Raw genomic sequence first — 17543 nt, forward strand, 5'->3', positions numbered from 1 at the left:
TGTAATGTTGTAGAGTCAAAATAAAAGTAAACCATGCTTAGCTCACTAAAAATCAGATTGAAAAAACATGAACTTTAAAAAATCTCAACTTATCTAAATACAAATTTCAAAGAACCCAGTTCTTCAATTGCTTTGAAACTAATCCTACAACATTTTTTTCAAGATTTAGATACCTATAATGTTGTAGGTAACTAAACCTATAACAGCATAATCCATGTTAGAAGTTGAAATATATACAAAAACCATTTTCTTACTGTTTAAATATCTTAGTGTGTAGAAAAAATAACATCCAAAAATATATCAATCGAGAGGTTTTATAACAAAATCCGCTTGAACTCAGGTGGGTAAAAACAATATCTAAGCATTGAAAAAGCTCATTAATAAAGACACCCCTTAGAATCTGCGTAAACCCAACATCAAATTCAATAATGTTTTCATGTTGGCAATGGAAGCAACTAAAGAAAAGAATTTTTTTTCTTGAAATGAAAAAAAAAACGTAGGGAGAGGCTCGTCAATCTATTGTCGTCTGTCAACCTTCAACAAATCTTTCAAATCCCAAAAGTCTAAATTTTTTCGATGGGCAAGCTGGAGGATAACCCATGTGAAACTCGATATTTTTAAATTATGATAGTGACCTTACAATCTAACTCTATCATTGGTTCTCATGATCACGTTGGCCTAAAAAATAATATCAAAAATCATAAACAATAAAAAAACGATTATCTATTATCATCTTGGGGTCGATCAGGTGATCTGTCAAATCACTTTGGAAAATCAGTAACAAACAAATCGGAAATGGCACAAATCAGAGGCCCCACAAGTCGAACATTGTATATTTGTGTGCGTGCATGTCAGAGAGAGAGAGAGAGAGAGAGAGAGAGAGAGAGTCACTTCATCGTAGAAAGATTTTCTGCCAAACAGTAACAAACAAATCGGAAATGGCACAAAAATCAGAGGCCCCACAAGTCGAACATTTTTTTCTGCTAGCAAAGGACGAGCGACTACTACAAAGATGACCAACATTTGAAAAAGAACAAGAAATTTCACCAGGGATTACAACGTAATGTTCTACCCATAATAAGATGAAGGTGGCTGACCAGAGCGCGGTGCCGAAACAAGGCCACCATTTAGTTGATGCCCATACGGAGGAACATCTTGCAGAGCCTGATCCACTGGCATCCGATAATTATTGGGATTCAAGTATCCAGGCACTGGCCTGGCAGGAGGACCAGGAAGAGGCCCTGAAGATGGATATGCAGCACCTGGGGAAGGATGAAACAGTGCACCAGGATACATATTCGCAGCAGGAGGAAATGGCTGCCTCGCAACCTGCGTGTTTGGATCCCATGCAGGCATCTGCCTGTTTGGCATCGGTGCAGGCGATGCAACAGAATATTCGTTTCCAGGATACACCAAAGAGGCCCGAGGGCTTTGAGGGCCAGGAGCCTGCTGCAGCGGCAATATTCCGGTTTCTGAAATTGTATAGTCTCTGTTTCTGTCATTATGGGCCTGCCAACAGAAATATACATAAAACTTCAAAAAAAAATTACCGAACTTGGTTATCCATATGAACCAGAATGACAAAAGTTCGAAGGAGTCGTACTTTCCATCTCATTCTGACTAATTCATTTTCTTTTTCATGGTTACAAATTAAAAAACATTTTATACCTTAACATTGAGATCAGTATGACGAGAATATGTCAGATGAAGCTTACAATAGCCACCATCATAGATGCAGTGTCCTTCCAAAGCCACTTTTGCAACAGCCGCAGTTGCTATGTCTGCAAGAAAAAAATTTGCGTCAAAAGGCTCATTGAGTTTTGAATATTGAAAAGAGGAAAAACATGCCACTGAAGCCCAACATTAGGGAATGGACTAGAATGGCAGCTTGAATAGCAATCAAATCACGTTCCGAGTCAAAGTGGTGCAATTCAAGTACTCAGCTCAGTTGAGTCAGGTCTCCATACTCGGGACTGACAAACATAAACACCAACCAACATCGGAGCCAAGGAGATATGTGACTCGCAATTAAATGAAACATTAATAATCACTGAACGCTAGGATATTACAATTTTCGTTTTAGTGATGGTCAAGTAGGGCCGATACTGACATTCAAAATATGTAATTTTGAGAAATTTTAGAAATGCAAGCTGGCCAAACATATAAAATGCAGAATAGAATAGGCAAGGAAAACCAGCACTTTGGACAAAAGTGAAGCAATGAAAAATGTAGCAGTCTCAGAAATATCACCTAATTTTTAGTATCATTAGTCTGAAAAAATCACCACAAACTTGATTGCATGTTATTCACATTTGAAACTGACAAATATATGCAGAAGAACTGGGTGTTATCCAGTGCCACTCGATTCACATTGACAAATATGACTGCCAAGGTGCCATATGCATTGAACTTTACCAAGATGGATGATTTAAAATGAAAAGCCATCCTTTAAAAAAAAAAGGGTGAAGGCCAAATACCTCACAAAGAGCAGCAGACAAGAACAAAAGCAGCAAACTGACTGCAGGATGAGGGGGAAGGAAGAGATTGCCCTAGCAATCTCACATGAACATAGGGTGCACAACGAAATGAGCGAGCTCGGGCTCGACTCGTTTAAGCTCGGCTCGAACTCATTCGGGGGTGGATAAACAAACCGAGCTTGAGCACAGGCTCGAGCTTGGTACACAAACGAGCCGAGCTTGATCAGGCAATCAAGCTCGGTTGAGCTCGATTAGCCCAAATAAGCTCGATTTGTGTAGTATATAATGCACCAAATATAGTATATGAGTAATTTATCTTTGCAATTCAATCAGGCATCAAGCTCGGTTGAGCTCAATTAGCCCGATTAAGCTCGATTTGTGTAGTTATATAATGCACTGAATACAGTATATGAGTAATACTAATTTATCTTTGCAATTCAACACATAACTAGGCTTTGCTTACCTAGGAGGTGGGTAACTATATACTTTAGACATATTTAATAAAAAATGTTCAGCTCGAAACGAGCTTGAACAGTTTTTTTTAATGAGCTGAGCCGAGCCCACCTAAGCTCGGCTCAAACTTGGCTACCGTGCACCCCTACATGTACATATAAATTAAACATTTGACCGTTTCATGATTAACCAATAAAGAAGGAATACTGAAAATAAAAACCATACCTTTGCATTTGTATTCCAAAAAAGAAAAACAGTAATCGAACCACAAAATCCATCCTGCACCTAAAAACCTTCATGCAATAATTAAAAAACAAATACATATCTGGTGATATAAGAGGAAAAACAGCTATTCATAAAGTTACCCCATCTGGTAGATAAAAGGAAAAACAGTGCCCTAACCTTCTATACAGCTATTCATAAAGTTTCCCTACGCAAAAACAACAAAAATTATCCCCTGATATAAGAATAAACATGTGCACTCAGCTGGACATCTCTACCCTGTGTGGTTAAAGGTGTGTCAAATGTAGGTGGGTGGGGCACGCACACCCAAACACAACCTTGACTGAAAAGGAAGAAGGTTCCACCAGGCCTATAGTAAGTAAAGCAGAAAATAGCAGAAGAAAATGCTCCTCTTTCTCGGATCTATAATGCCTTATCAGGTGCTGCTGGTCATTCAAACGGCAATAGAAGACCAGTTGCCTCAACTAAAGAGTTCACAGAAAAACTTTAGGGTATGTTTGATGGCTTGTCTAGGGTTGGACGAAATGAACAAAAAAGACGGAACAGAACATTGGTTCTATTCGTTACGTAACAACTGTTCCAAGTCCACCATTTGTTTGGACTGTACTCAGATGCTACGTTCCAAATGTCCGTTGTTTGATGTCCAGTATGGTAGGAATGTCTTCTCATTTCCTCCGCCTGCGCCCTCTTCGCCGTGTAGTGCAGCTCATGCGCGGACGGGGCTGGAATCTGCAGCTTCCGGCGCCATTCTCGCCGAAACCCTTTTTCTTCTTATCTGTTTCGGCATCCCTCTTATCACCACCCACCCCTTCCTCTCAAACGACCATCCCCCTCCAGAACTATTCTTGTCGGGGCGGCCCATTCCTTCCGCTATGGCCAACTTCCAGCTGGCCCTTGCCTTCTCCTGACCAATGACTCACTCCAGGTGATTTATCACACGGAAAAAACCACACTCGATATCGGAGACCTGGCCGCGCTGGTCTTAGCCCATCGTACTTCGTTCGAGAAAAAGAACAGCATTGGCCAGTGGTGGTGGTGATTAGGGATGTTGGCTGATCGCAGTGTTCAAACGACACCATCGATCGTGCACCGGCCAATGAACCCCGGCCAATGAACCGGCAGCAACCCCTGCTGAAGGAGCCTTCGTCGTGCTCGCCGTTCGCAAAGGTCGTCAGCGGCACTGCCACCGAGTGCACGGCGGTGTGCTGTTGCTGCCCGTGCGGGATTGTGAACTTGGTCGTGCTGCCAAGATGAGGCTGCCGCAGGGCTCTGCCTGGGGGCCATGCGGAGGAAGAAGAGGCCGGGGCTCCTACACGAGAAAAAGCGTGATGACTCGGTGCTCCAGCAAGTCCATCGGCCGGTGGATCAAAAAAAAATTTAACTTTGTTCCCCATGTTCCTGTTCCTTTTGTAAAAGGGGAGGAGGTGGAACTAAAATAACACACATTAATGAACGCGGCAGACGAGCGGAAGGCCGTCCGCTGCGTCCAATGTTTGTTAAAAATGTTGTTCTCAGCATCTTTTTCATCCTGTGCGAAGCAGAGGACGAGCCATCAAATATACCCTTAGGGACTTGATTATAAAGTACAACATATTGACCGGAAGAACCAATAGCGTTATTCTTTGCTCAGACCTTTCGATGGTGGCCTCTTGGATCCTTTTGTAAGTCAACTTGTTGCATCATCAAAGCTTAGGAAAACACACAGGATGAATAACTTGCATTGAGATGACTAGAATGACTCAGTAGGACCACAACGCCAATTAGGAGAAAGGTGGAGGATGTAAAGAATGAATCACATAATCCAGGAATCCAAATTACTTGATGAGATGATAGAGAATGGTTGCTTCTGACAACCAAAGGTATGATTTTAGATCCACCAGCCAAAATCAACAATGCTACAAAGGTTAGTGGTACGTCCGAATGCAGCTCCCGTGCGAACAGAACTGCATGGTTCTTTGGCATAAGGGATTAGAACTTTCTATTTCCACATTCCATAAACATAATTGGTGTCCACAGCTCCCTCAAAGACGCATCCAAGCAACATTATACTTGAAAAAATATTGAAGCAAAAGGAGACATACCAATACAAACCGCAAATGCCATACCAAATATTTTAAATCAAAAAAATAAAGATAGATAAAGTAAAAGTTAAAATTACACAAGAAATGAAGACCAGTAACCAACCACATTATTCTGTGGGGATTATATAGAAATAAAAGATGTCAAGATTTTCAGTAAAAACTCAAATGTTTCAATTAATTATACAAGTTACAGTTCATTAGACAGCAAATATTTGCCCCTTATTGTCAATAATCTCCAATAAAATTGAAAGCCAAACTGATGCCGGCCAGATCATGGGTGAAGCAAAACATCATATACATAGGACATTACACAGACTGTGCAAAATCAAAAAGTAAAACAAAGGTGATTTAATAACTAAATATACCTGCATATTGAATTAATGCCTGAATTCCACCATTCTTTTCAAAAATTGCAATCTTTTGGACGGTGCCAAATGCAGAGAAAACCTAAATTCAGTATAGAGGCAGTGTCAAGTCAAAGCAGACTTCATTTGAATAAATCAAGCCACAACACATCTCCATAGAAGTTACCGTGTGAAGAACATCAACAGTCACTGCATATTGCATGTTTGCAATAGAGGCAAGAAGCACATTACTCTCCGGCTCCTTTCCATCAGGACCTACAACAGGCTGAACAATGACATATATAAGAATAATACACATCTAACCAGAACACAACAAAATAGAATTTAAGTAAAAGCACACCTGCATAGTCCCCTCAATGGCAGACGAGTTCACTGGAAGGTATGGATTTGTGTAATCCCTTCAGATACAAGCAAAATGTGATTATATCATTAATAATCAGAAACTAATGTATTTCTGAAAATAATAGAATCACAGACTCATACAAGAATGGAAATGACATGGATGATGAGTTGCAGAAGAATTTTGCACGGTTTCACATTGAACAAATATTATTTCACTTGATTCAAAATAATTAATGTCTAGAAAATTCATGGCTTATTGGTAAATATATATTCCTTCTGAAGCAAACAGGCAAAACTGCATGGCACACCACATTTATGTTCAAGAAAAAGTCTCTTCAACATATATCACATTCAAACTAATTACAAGAGATTAAAGCAGCAGCACAATAAAATTTGATGGCACATAAACATCATATACCTGCTCCGATGGGATTGAAACTTGATATTTAAGTCAGTATGTGCAGAAAATGAGATGCGCAAATGGCATGGACCAAGATGCTCTGGAAGCAGATACCTGAAATTTTTAAATTCACCAAGACACATGAGCTATGTCACAGGGACTCGGCCAACTAGGCACCGCACCCACGTCGACGCGATGCGGGTGCGCATGCAGCATCCGGTGTGGTCAACCTGACCCTGGGTGCGGTCAATGCATCCAGGATCATTTATGTCCAACTTTTGGCCTTATATATATATATATATATATATATATATATATATATATATATATATATATATATATATATATATAATTTTGCCGCACCCCCGCACCCATGTGACATAGCACATAAGAAATCGGGGCAATCAAATATGCAATAGCCATAAAAAGGTCCAAACTTTTCACCTAGGGATGCTTCTTCCATCCAAGGCATTTCGAGCTGAAGAGGCTGTCTCAGAGTCACTAAATTGAATCAAAGCCTGAGACAGCAAGTTGAGCAAGCAGATAAGACAGAGTCCGAGAAAATGAGTGAGTAAATTCATGCACTGGCATGAAATTTGAGCCAAAAATACCTGGAAACCAGCAGCCTTCTCAAAGGTGGCAATTTTGTGTACAAACCCAAAAGCAGAGAACACCTGTAATATAATCCAAATATCCTTATTTTATGTCAAAGAAAGCTGAAATAGATCATCAGAAACTTCAAGTGTCCCTGATGATAAATAATCAACAAGACACGTTTAAGTGCAGAATAGCACCTGCCAGGTAAGACCACGGCATTCATCTTAACACCAGAGTCATCATAATAGTGCAATACACTTAAAAAACAATATAATGCATGGGATCTATATAAACACTGCCTCCAAACAAAACAAAGTAAATGAGAAAAGCAAAGCAGTAAAGCAACCAAACATAGAAAATGTGCACGAACATATAATTATCAGAACCTTAAACAAAGGGGAAAAAAGGCAAAAAAGAGTAGCTCTACACACCACGAATGGTGAAGCAGGCATCTCGGCATAATAGATTAAGTGAAAAAATATATGGAGGATAAATGTGCAACTTTTCTATGCCAACGAGATAGATAAAGAATGGGAAAAGAAAAGATATATCTGAGATAAAAAAAAGTTCAAAGATTTAACCTTAAAAACAGCTTCCTTACATGTCGATTTGGTCCTACAACTCGAATTAAGCATTGTGAATGTAGGGGAGTTAGACAAAAACAAATTAAGTAAATATGCAAGGCTGTAAGTCTTAAGAGTAGAATGACAAAGAATGAGATAGCAAAACAAACATGTCATTCTCCAATGCAGTAGATCTGACAACGAAGATTTCTCCATGACAAAATGGACCTGCTGACCCATGCAGAATATGTCAACCAGAAGTCAAAGACCAAGCAAAACAACATTTGCTCTACAAAATGTTTAGAGCAAAACAAATTTTCTCGCACAGCTTCTTTTACGTGTCGAAAGTTGACATAGAGTTACTATCATATCATATATATGCATAACCATAACATAAACAAGACCTATGGAGTTGGTTTTATGTGTCCAAATAAAAAGTGCTGGCCATTCGAACTTACTAAATGAATGACATCTATGCTGACATCTCCAGCTTCAACTCCCTCAATGGTCACCAGCAAGACATTTCCAGAAACATCACCAGAGCCCTTATTGTTCACGATTTCTTGCCTATTTGAATACTGAATATATACTGTTTTACCTCGCACCTGTGCTGGCTCAGATGAGGAAGCATAATATGATACCATTGAAATTGCCTGATTCAGGTCCATCTGCAATTGGTACACAATACAACCTAAAGTATTATTGCATAATATATGTGACAGAACAAATGTGAGAACCCTTCAAAACTAATACATAGTTCAGTTCAGCAGTCAAATAAAAGTCTCAATGCAATTCCATTTCTAATGTCTAAAACAATTTTATCACTACTGCATAGAAGATCTTTAACATGTATCCCACCAAGAAATTTTCATGGTCAAATCAAATCTGTATCCAATGAAATACTTCATAGAATCATGGTAATAATTGGACTTGTCAGAAATAATGAGCAGCAAATCAATACAATGAATTCGGTACTATCCAAACCCAGGCATCCTGTATTTCAAACATAAGGTTGTATATATAACAATAGGCATAGATAACAAACACCTACAAATAAATAAAAGAAATAGTAGGTTAACAACAAGAAATATTAAGAACACCTCAACAAACACAGAGGTAAACACTGCCTATTAAATGAAAGAAAGCTAATTGCAATGCTCAACACCTAGTGAGTTTACCTCCCTAAATATATGTCCAGAAGAACAATCCAGGCATCATTCTCATACCAACCCAACCAAAAGACAACAAGGTACGATCCATGGTTAAGTTCAACCATCTGATATTACCCCAACCTACACAACCGATGATACTCAACGCAACCATGATCATCAATAATCCAGTGATGACATTTGTACCACCATAAAACACGATGACTCTAAACAAAGATCTTGCAAAGAATGGTACCATTTCGTCCAAGAAACCACCATGCAGTGATGACATTTGTACCACCATAAAACACGATGACTCTAAACAAAGATCTTGCAAAGAATGGTACCATTTCGTCCAAGAAACCACCATGCAGAAGGTTGAACTTATGTTTTTAGAAGCTCAAATTAAACAGACACATACAGCTATAATCCAAAAAATATCTAAAAACAAACAGGAATCATCTATAAAAAAAAATTGTGACAATGTAAACAACATATACTACACAGAATAATCTTAGGTTGAATTTTATGGCTGGATCAATTAAGCTTCACTGATTAAGTTCTTAACCAAGGCCTTCAGGTCAAATCCGATCAGGCTATTCTAATCTTGCTTACAAAAATAAAATATACTATGGAACAATGACATTCTGGCCATGGTTAGGATAGCATAAAGGCTTATCCTCTCAGAAAGAAGCCTATTTTCAAGGATGCCACCATGTTTAAGCAGCGTGTAACATAGGAATCAAAGACACAAGTCAAACAACTCCATATCATTAAGTTTGACCTCTTTTTGCACAAAGGCTATATGCAAAGGGATTCCCATGGGAACCAGACAACTCTCTCTCTCTCTCTCTCTCTCTCTCTCTCTCTCTCTCTCTCTCTCTCTCTCTCTAGGAGATCATATTTCAGGCATATTGTGTGTATCTGGATGCTTCGTGCTATGGCTGCTCAAGTTTTTTCATCTTCCTCCTAGTTTTTTACATTAATTTTTTTTAGTGTTATTTTACACTCTCTTTGAAAGAGAGCAAAATCAGGATTTTCCATTAATCATGGAAAAGTGGTGAGGAGCCACTACAATAAAATGTTATAAATCCATTAGAAGGCAGCTACCAGACCTTGAAGGGCTGACCAATCCAAAAGACATCCAATGAAGACCGCTATTTTTTGCACATACAACAATATCAAAAAGTACTTGAAATGTTATTTTATACTCATGCTACATTACATCTCCCACAGAAATGTTTGAAAATTTGTAAAACAGAGTTGTTGCAACTAATCGCAGATTTTATGTTGCATTGCTCATCCGTGTTAACATCCATATTCATTCCAACCCAAGGGTCTCAGAATCAAACCATACTGTGGATTTTATCTTGTTTAACGATTACTTCTAGTCAATGGAGAAAAACATAGACTATGAAAATGAAATGATGCATTACCTAATCTTGTAAAGGGAGAAGCAGGGTTAGTCAGGACAACTACTAATTGCTACTTATATGAAGACCCTTATTTTTTCAATGTTCACAAACATATCGTTGGCTGAAATGATCTCTATTCAACATTTAAAATATATATGTTTGATCTTCACGAATTTCTTTTAGGAATTTATTGAATTTTTCATGCACAAGTATAAAATACTTTAATACCAATATTTAATAAGGAAACTTTATGTTTTGATACCCAATCCCATGTTGTACCGTTGTAATTATCAATAACTGTGTAGGACCACTATTGAGATTGTATGTATCCATTTTTTCAGAATATCACTTGGCACAACCATAACAATCACGGGCGTGAGGCATGTGTAAGATTTTCTCTTTGACTGTGAAACATGTACCAAGTGTACCTCAGGAACTTTACCACCTCAATGACCACTGTCATCTTTAGGATGTAATACTTTTTTAAGTCTTAGCAAGAAAAATGTGTGAATAAGTACAAACAAGATTGACGTTGTGAAGAACTTTAATAGTAGACTTGGAAACAGAGACCAGTGGGCGCAGAGTGAACGAGATATCAGCATATTCTTATCCATCTTTCAGGAATTAAAATGTGTTTCTAATCCTAAAGAAGAGCTTAATGTCGCCATTAATCTTGCAAAGTTAGGAGTGTTTGTTTTGATAAATGCTGGAAGGATAAACCACTAGATTGGTTTCCTCCAAATATGTAGATTATGAGTTTTGAATCAGATCTTGTAATCTGGTCGGGGTCTGCCAAACCCCAGCTTGCCTATCAAAAAGAGAAAAAGAAAAAAGATGCAAGGTTGAGAGAAAACATGTCACAGATGTCAAATATTGTTTTATATAACCATAATCATAATGGATCAGGAACACGGAATATCTGAGATTTTCTTGGGTTGTGATATTGTTGCAACATGTATACATAGTAGGGCATTCGAGACACTTTGCCACCTTGATTTGTCTTGTAGCCTAAGTGAAGAAATCAAACATGTTAGGTGTCTGACACATTGTAATGAGATGGATTAAATCCAAGAATGTCACTTATGAACAAACAAGAACACACTTCAATCAAGTAGAATACTTGATTGAATCATCCAAACCACCCTCACAAGCGTCAAAAATATATTGTGTGGAGGAACTCTCCAAAAGAGATAACAAATGCAAGGCCTTAATGGCCTATTTATACATGAGCAAGAGGGGGGGCAGCTCCAAGTGGCTGTTGGGGCTTCCCCTAACGGTCACATTTGTGACGGTTGGGGGCAGCTCCAACAGCTATATGGAGCTGTCCCCTCAGTCTGAAAAAGCTGACAACAGCCAAAAAATAAATACAAAAACCAAAGAAAATAAAAAAGGAGAATAGTCAGCCCCTAATGGGCTGACGCCTATTACAAGAAAAGACCGAAATACCCGGATGGGTATTTCGGTTTACATAGAATATAAATACATGTATGTATATACATATATGTATGCGTATATGTATATCTTAACACCCCCCTCAAACTCATGGTAGAACAACCGAGAGTTTGCCAAGTAAGAAGTGAAATCTAGGCGACGGTAGCGCTTTGGTGAAGAAGTTCGCGAGTTGATACTCTGATGGAGCATAAGGCAGTGTGATAGTCTTCCGGAGAAATTCTTCACTAACATAGTGACAATCCATTTCAATGTGTTTTGTCCTCTCATGGAACGTATGATTGCTTGCAATATATACAGCGCTCGTGTTATCACAGCATAATCTGGAGGGTTCTGTTATGTGAATTCTCAAGTCCTCCAGTAATTGTCGCAACCATACTAACTTAGACGTAGTCGTTGCCATGGCGCGATACTTAGCTTCAGTTGAGGAAAGGGACACCTTTTGTTGCTTCTTGCATCGTCATGAGATTAAGGAGTCACCTACAAAAACACATAAACCAGTAGTTGAGCGTTTATCATTTACGTCCCCTCCCGAGTCAGAATTAGGGTATGCAATGACTTCTAACGAAGAAGATGATGACAAAAACAATCAATGACTTATGAAATTCTTAATATAACTAATAATTCTCATTACAGCACTCACATGTACTGTAGGGGACAGTTTGTCATTCTGATGAGTAAGAACAAAACATTTACATCCAAAGACTCTCAACCTGTTATAATCGAGAGATATTCTAAACAATTTTTCAATAGGAGATATATTTTCAATATTTTTTGAAGGCATTCTATTTATCAAGTAAATTGTCGTAAGAGCGGCTTCAGCCTAAAACACTTTTGAAACATTTCTTGATATAAAAAGTGTTCTAGTGGTCTCAACAATATGTCTATGCTTTCTTTCGGCTAGTCTATTTTGTTGAGGAGTGTACGGGCAAGATTTTTTATGAATAATCTCATTTAGATCAAGAAAGTTTTTGAATTCTTTTTATACAAATTCTCCCCCGGAATCGGATCTAAAAAATTGAATGTTGATTTTGAATTGAGTCTTTACATAGTAATGAAACCTTTTAAAGCATTCAAATCCTTCTGATTTTTGCTTCAGAAAAAAGGTCCAAGAATGTCTACTATAGTCATCCACAAACACAACATAGTATGATACCCCGTCTTTGGATATAATAGGAGTCGATCCCCATACATCCGAATGTACTAACTTAAATGGATTTTTTGATATAAAGTGTCTTGGCCCAAAGGGTAAAGCCTTCATTTTGCCAAAAATGCAATCTTCACAAACCAAATCTTTTTCTTTATAGCTAGTAAGAAATGAAAATAAATGTAATTTGGACACACTAGGATGCCCTAGTCTTTTGCGCCAATTTTCTATATTTTTCTTTTTCACAAAATTAAAAAAAGATTGTTTTGATAACTCAAGATTGTCCGTTACATAAAAATCTCATCTTCTATGGCCTTGCCCAATCGGCTTCCCGGACTGAAGATCATGTACTAAACAATCATTAGATGAAAATAATACTTTGCAACCATGATCCGTAATTTGTGAAACAGCTAAAAGATTTAAATTTAATTTTGGCACAACTCTAATATTTGGTATGTGAAACTTTTGTTGTTTTTGAAAAATCCCAAAACTTTTTATTTTTAAAGATGTTCCATCGACGGTTGAAACATAAGAATTATTTGGGTTAGAATGACATTCGGATAATATGAACTTGTTTGAAGTCATATGAAAAGAGGCAACGGAATCTAAAATCCAAGAAGTCTTACAAGGGTCACCATTTGTGGATACGGCCGCTCCTGAGAAGGAAGAGGATTGAGTTTTGAACATTGGTTGTAGTGACTCCATTAGTTGAGCCAAGGATAGTGAGCCGATGCGTTTGGAGTGGTCTACATCATTCCTTTCAACCGAAGCAACTATCTTATCTCGGTGATCCTCTTTCTTTTTTTTGGGACAAAAAGGCTTGATGTGTCCCGGTTCATAACAATGGTAGCATATGATTTTGCCACCCTTTTGTACTCATGATCACCTCTTCTGTAACTTCTTTCATAGTTGTTGGGGATTCTTCCATTTCATTCCTTATAAAATGAGGAGGTTTGTAACTCCTAATATGATTATCGGGCTTTGACATAGCAAGCACGGTTTCTTCATCCTTTGAGGCAGATGGCTTCTTTAATCTAGTTTCTTCCATAGTCAATTCCTCAAGAGTTTCGACTATTGATGGCACACCTCCTCTATGAAGGAGAGCGGACTTAGTTCCCTCAAATTTGGGCCTAAGCCCATTCACAAATTGGTAGAAATGCTCTGTTTTGATTTGATTTTTATGAAGTTCTACATCTTGAAGGCAATGCCATTTTGGCTCAAGAAGAGTCAATTCATCCCAAAGGAGAGAGAGTGTGTTTTAATATTCTCTAATACTCATCTTTCCTTGAGTCATAGTTCTCGCCTTATTTTGAACATTACATATGTAGGCAATATCTTTAAAACTATACATGTCTTTAAGATATTTACATGTGTCACTAGCGAAATCAAATTTCGCTAAACTAGAACATTTATGAATATCCACACTATTGATGAGCCATCCAATTATCTTCGAATGGCCCATCCTCCATTCTTTCCATTTTCTCTCATAATCGAAAACGACTTTAGACATTTCCTCTCCTTGAAGAGTCACTTCTTTTCCATTCTCAATTTTGGTGAGAATGAGTTTGGGTTCTTTTTCGATACCGTCCACCAAATCCCATAAGCCTTTTTCCCATATTTTGTGCTTTACTATGGATGCCCACATCACATAGCTTGTATCATTTGGGCGTACGGGAACTGAGACAATTACTTCCCTTTCATTCTCCATTCTTTTACAAGAAGAAAAAAGAGAGGTAGAGAGAGAAAAGTGAGAAAGAATGAGAGAAAAAGAAATACAAGGTTTGCTTGAGAGGTGGTGCGCTTTCCGATGCAATGATTCATTGTTTTCTTCAAGCTCGCAATCCTCCTCCTTTTGATGCTTATCATGATTTCTCCTCTTGGAACAACGCTTCAAGGACTCCAAAGCTCTGATACCATGTAATGAGATGGACTAAATCCAAGAACGTCGCTTATGGACAAACAAAAACACACTTCAATCAAGTAGAATACTTGATTGAATCATCCAAACCACCCTCGCAAGCGTAAAAAATATATATATTATTGTGTGGAGGAACTCTCCAAAAGAGATAACAAATGCAAGGCCTTAATGGCCTATTTATACATGAGCAAGAGAGGAGGCAGCTCCAAGTGGCAGTTGGGGATGCCCCCAACGGTCACATTTGTGACTGTTCGGGGCAGCTCCAACAGCTATTTGGAGCTGCCCCCTCAGTCTGAAAAAGCTGACAACAGCCAAAGAAATAAATACAAAAACCAAAGAAAATAAAAAAGAATAGTCAGCCCCTAATGGGCTGATGCCTATTACAAGAAAAGACTGAGATACCCCTGATGGGTATTTCGGTTTACATAGAATATAAATACATATATGTATATACATATACATATGTGTATATGTATATCTTAACAGTTACCAGGCTAATAGCTCGTATAGTGAAAATATAATTTATAAAAGAGAACGTGCAATTGTTTACCACTGAAGGAACATTTCCAATATCAAGGAAGTTAATTTTCACACTAAGAGAAACAAGCTTTCCTAAAGCTTCAAAAGCGTAAAAAAAAGTGTGCAATTTCACGCTCCCAAGGTGAGCTTCCACAGTTTCAAGAAGCTTCTGGTAACATCAGAAACACCCCGAAAAACGGCAAAGCCTTTTTTTATGAATGTCCCAAGCAAATGCAAATATTTTCTTGTGGAAACTTTTCTATACATGATAAAAATACGGCAGTTCTCTTGCACGAAAATTTTATGCAAGTTGAGAAGCATCCCACGATGAGGCCACTTGGAAAGGTTCTCCCTGTGGGTTTTCCAATATCTACAATTGTAGCCTTGTAATAAGCACATAATACAACCCAGATTCTCTGCATCTAGACCTAACGAGATTTCAGAACTTTCTACAACAAAAACGTTTGCAAGAAAACACGTAGTATTTGGCTAAACAAATATAAAAAAATAAAGAAAGAAAGAAAGGAGCTCACAAATTCAACGAAGGCCTGGTTGCGGTTTGCACCGACATTACACTTAGTATTGACAATCTTCCCAAACGGCTTGCACAGTTCGATAAGCTCTTCCTCGGTGCACTCCCACGGGAGATTCCGAAGATGCAAAACTTTAGAAGGCGTCTGTGTGTAACGGAACTGAGGTTGTGACGAAGTACCAGCCATGTTGACTCCCACACCGAACAAGACTAAAAAATAACAGGTTAAAACCAATGAATTCTGAATTTAATTCATCATTTCAGGTACAAATAACTCAACCAAACAGAACAAATAACATAAGCAACGGCAACATGACCAAAGCGTATATACACAAACGAGGGTTAGTTGTCCAACCCTAAACATAACTCAAGATCAATCGAACGCGACTCTCGTACCACAGAAACTCCAATCAACGAATATCTGACAACACTGATTAGCGATAAGAGAGAGAGAGAGAGGCGGTCCTGATCTTGAATCAAGATGCCAGAATCCAGTCTGCCCTAAATCCAGGTTAGGGCATGCCAAACCGATACTAAAGGAGGGAGGCGGCTGCGAGGATCTCGCTACAATTCGGCATGCCCTAACACCGATTTGAGAGAGAGAGAGAGGGATCTGCAAGAACGGCAATCGGATTCGGGCTAGGGTCCGAGCGTACGACAGCGAACGAGACAGAGAGAGAAGGAGAGGGAGAGAATACCTCTGAACCCGCTGGAAGAGGACCCCGGAGAAAGAGAGGAGCAGTGGTGACGGTGGTCGTCTCTCGGAAATTAGGGTTTCGAGTTGGAGGATGAGAACAAGACCCTTGCACCTCACTCGGCTCGTCCGCGAAACGAAGACGAATGCCGTCCCCTCGTTTCTTTATAAAGGGACACAAACGGGTCGGGCACTAGTAGGGTCCAACCCTTACCATATCCGAACTCGGCCGAACGTTGTTGGTTGACCGATCCGTCTCTTGGCCTTGGGCCTTAGTCCTCGTGCCAAATCCTACCTTGCTCTTAATTTTTCGCATGCTTCTTTTGGTCACAGGTGAGAAATTGAAGCATGAGAAAGTAAAAGTTGTGATTGTCAAGTCACAAATTTGTAAGATTCATGGTAACAACAATGACAACCGACAACTCCAATCACTGGTACTTTTTCATGTTTCACTAAAGTATTGTTATTGTCATTTATGATCATGGACGGACCTACATTTTTGCCATGGTGGGAAGTGCTTAGCCTCGTTCGAAAATCCTTAATAAAGAGGTTTGGGTCAATTTAGGTAGGGATTACCTTGATATGAATATATTTTTTTTATATAAAACTCAGTCAAAAGAAAGTGATGTACTAGCAAAAGCAAGACAGAATATGAAAATGATGAAGAAAAATATGAAAGAGATTCAAGAGCAGTTGAGGCAAAAACATGCACAAGCCGAAAGAAGAGCCAGAAGAACTCAAGAATCATAATATGAAAAGTCACTGGCCGACAAAGAGATTAGAAGAAAGAACAGATAGACTCTAGAGCCACAGAAAGACAGAGTACAAACAATGGAGAGAGTCTCAAGTGTCTGATATGTAAATAAGAGTCCATAAATCCAGATCGACCCATCCAGTCCAAACTATGTCATTTGAGTCATACAAAAAGATCAAATCATTGGAAGACATGATCCAAAGCCTAACCTAAAAAATGAGATACATAGGCATAGATCAAATAATGCTTCATGGATAATTTTTTGCTAGAGTGATACGATGATAAGACCCCTGCAAAATTTTTAAAATTCAGCGAAAAGGGATACCCAAGGACTCACTTGTTCTTATTCATGGAAAATATAGTTAAATATTGAAACAACGATAGAAGGCTAATTAATTGGTTTCCTAGAAACCTGAAAGAAGAGTCATTAAATGGTTTGTCACCCT

At 38.5% G+C, this 17543-nt stretch overlaps 1 protein-coding gene across 2 annotated transcripts; it reads right to left on the reverse strand.

Moving 5' to 3' along the window:
• Nucleotides 1-891: 891 nt before the first annotated feature.
• On the reverse strand, nt 892-16485 carry LOC149821605 (polypyrimidine tract-binding protein homolog 1-like). Of its 2 annotated transcripts, none has more exons than XM_089981528.1 (11): nt 16348-16485; nt 15651-15859; nt 7980-8189; nt 6973-7035; nt 6806-6879; nt 6380-6475; nt 5960-6017; nt 5786-5884; nt 5620-5701; nt 1716-1781; nt 892-1509 (listed from the first exon to the last, which is right to left on the reverse strand). In XM_089981528.1, the coding sequence occupies exons 2-11, from the start codon at nt 15834-15836 to the stop codon at nt 1502-1504; spliced, it is 942 nt and encodes a 313-aa protein (XP_089837654.1). In that variant the 5' UTR covers nt 15837-15859; nt 16348-16485; the 3' UTR covers nt 892-1501. The 2 variants fall into 2 exon arrangements, with proteins under 2 accessions (XP_089837654.1, XP_089837653.1); XM_089981527.1 differs by having other exon boundaries at nt 1669-1781.
• Nucleotides 16486-17543: the final 1058 nt, after the last annotated feature.

Source organism: Nuphar pumila, chromosome 11, assembly GCF_984573655.1.
Source record: "Nuphar pumila chromosome 11, dmNupPumi1.hap1.1, whole genome shotgun sequence".
NCBI lineage: Eukaryota > Viridiplantae > Streptophyta > Magnoliopsida > Nymphaeales > Nymphaeaceae > Nuphar > Nuphar pumila.

What these genes read in the sequence shown, in the direction of transcription:
- LOC149821605 (XM_089981527.1), bottom strand. Translation starts at nt 15,836, where the DNA reads ATGGCTGGTACTTCGTCACAACCTCAGTTCCGTTACACACAGACGCCT. An exon ending in TTTCAATCCCATCGGAGCAG is followed by an intron (nt 6,018 to 6,379) that starts GTATATGATGTT and finishes TTGTATCTGAAG; the next exon opens with GGATTACACAAATCCATACC. An exon ending in ATACTGATCTCAATGTTAAG is followed by an intron (nt 1,510 to 1,668) that starts GTATAAAATGTT and finishes TTCTGTTGGCAG; the next exon opens with GCCCATAATGACAGAAACAG.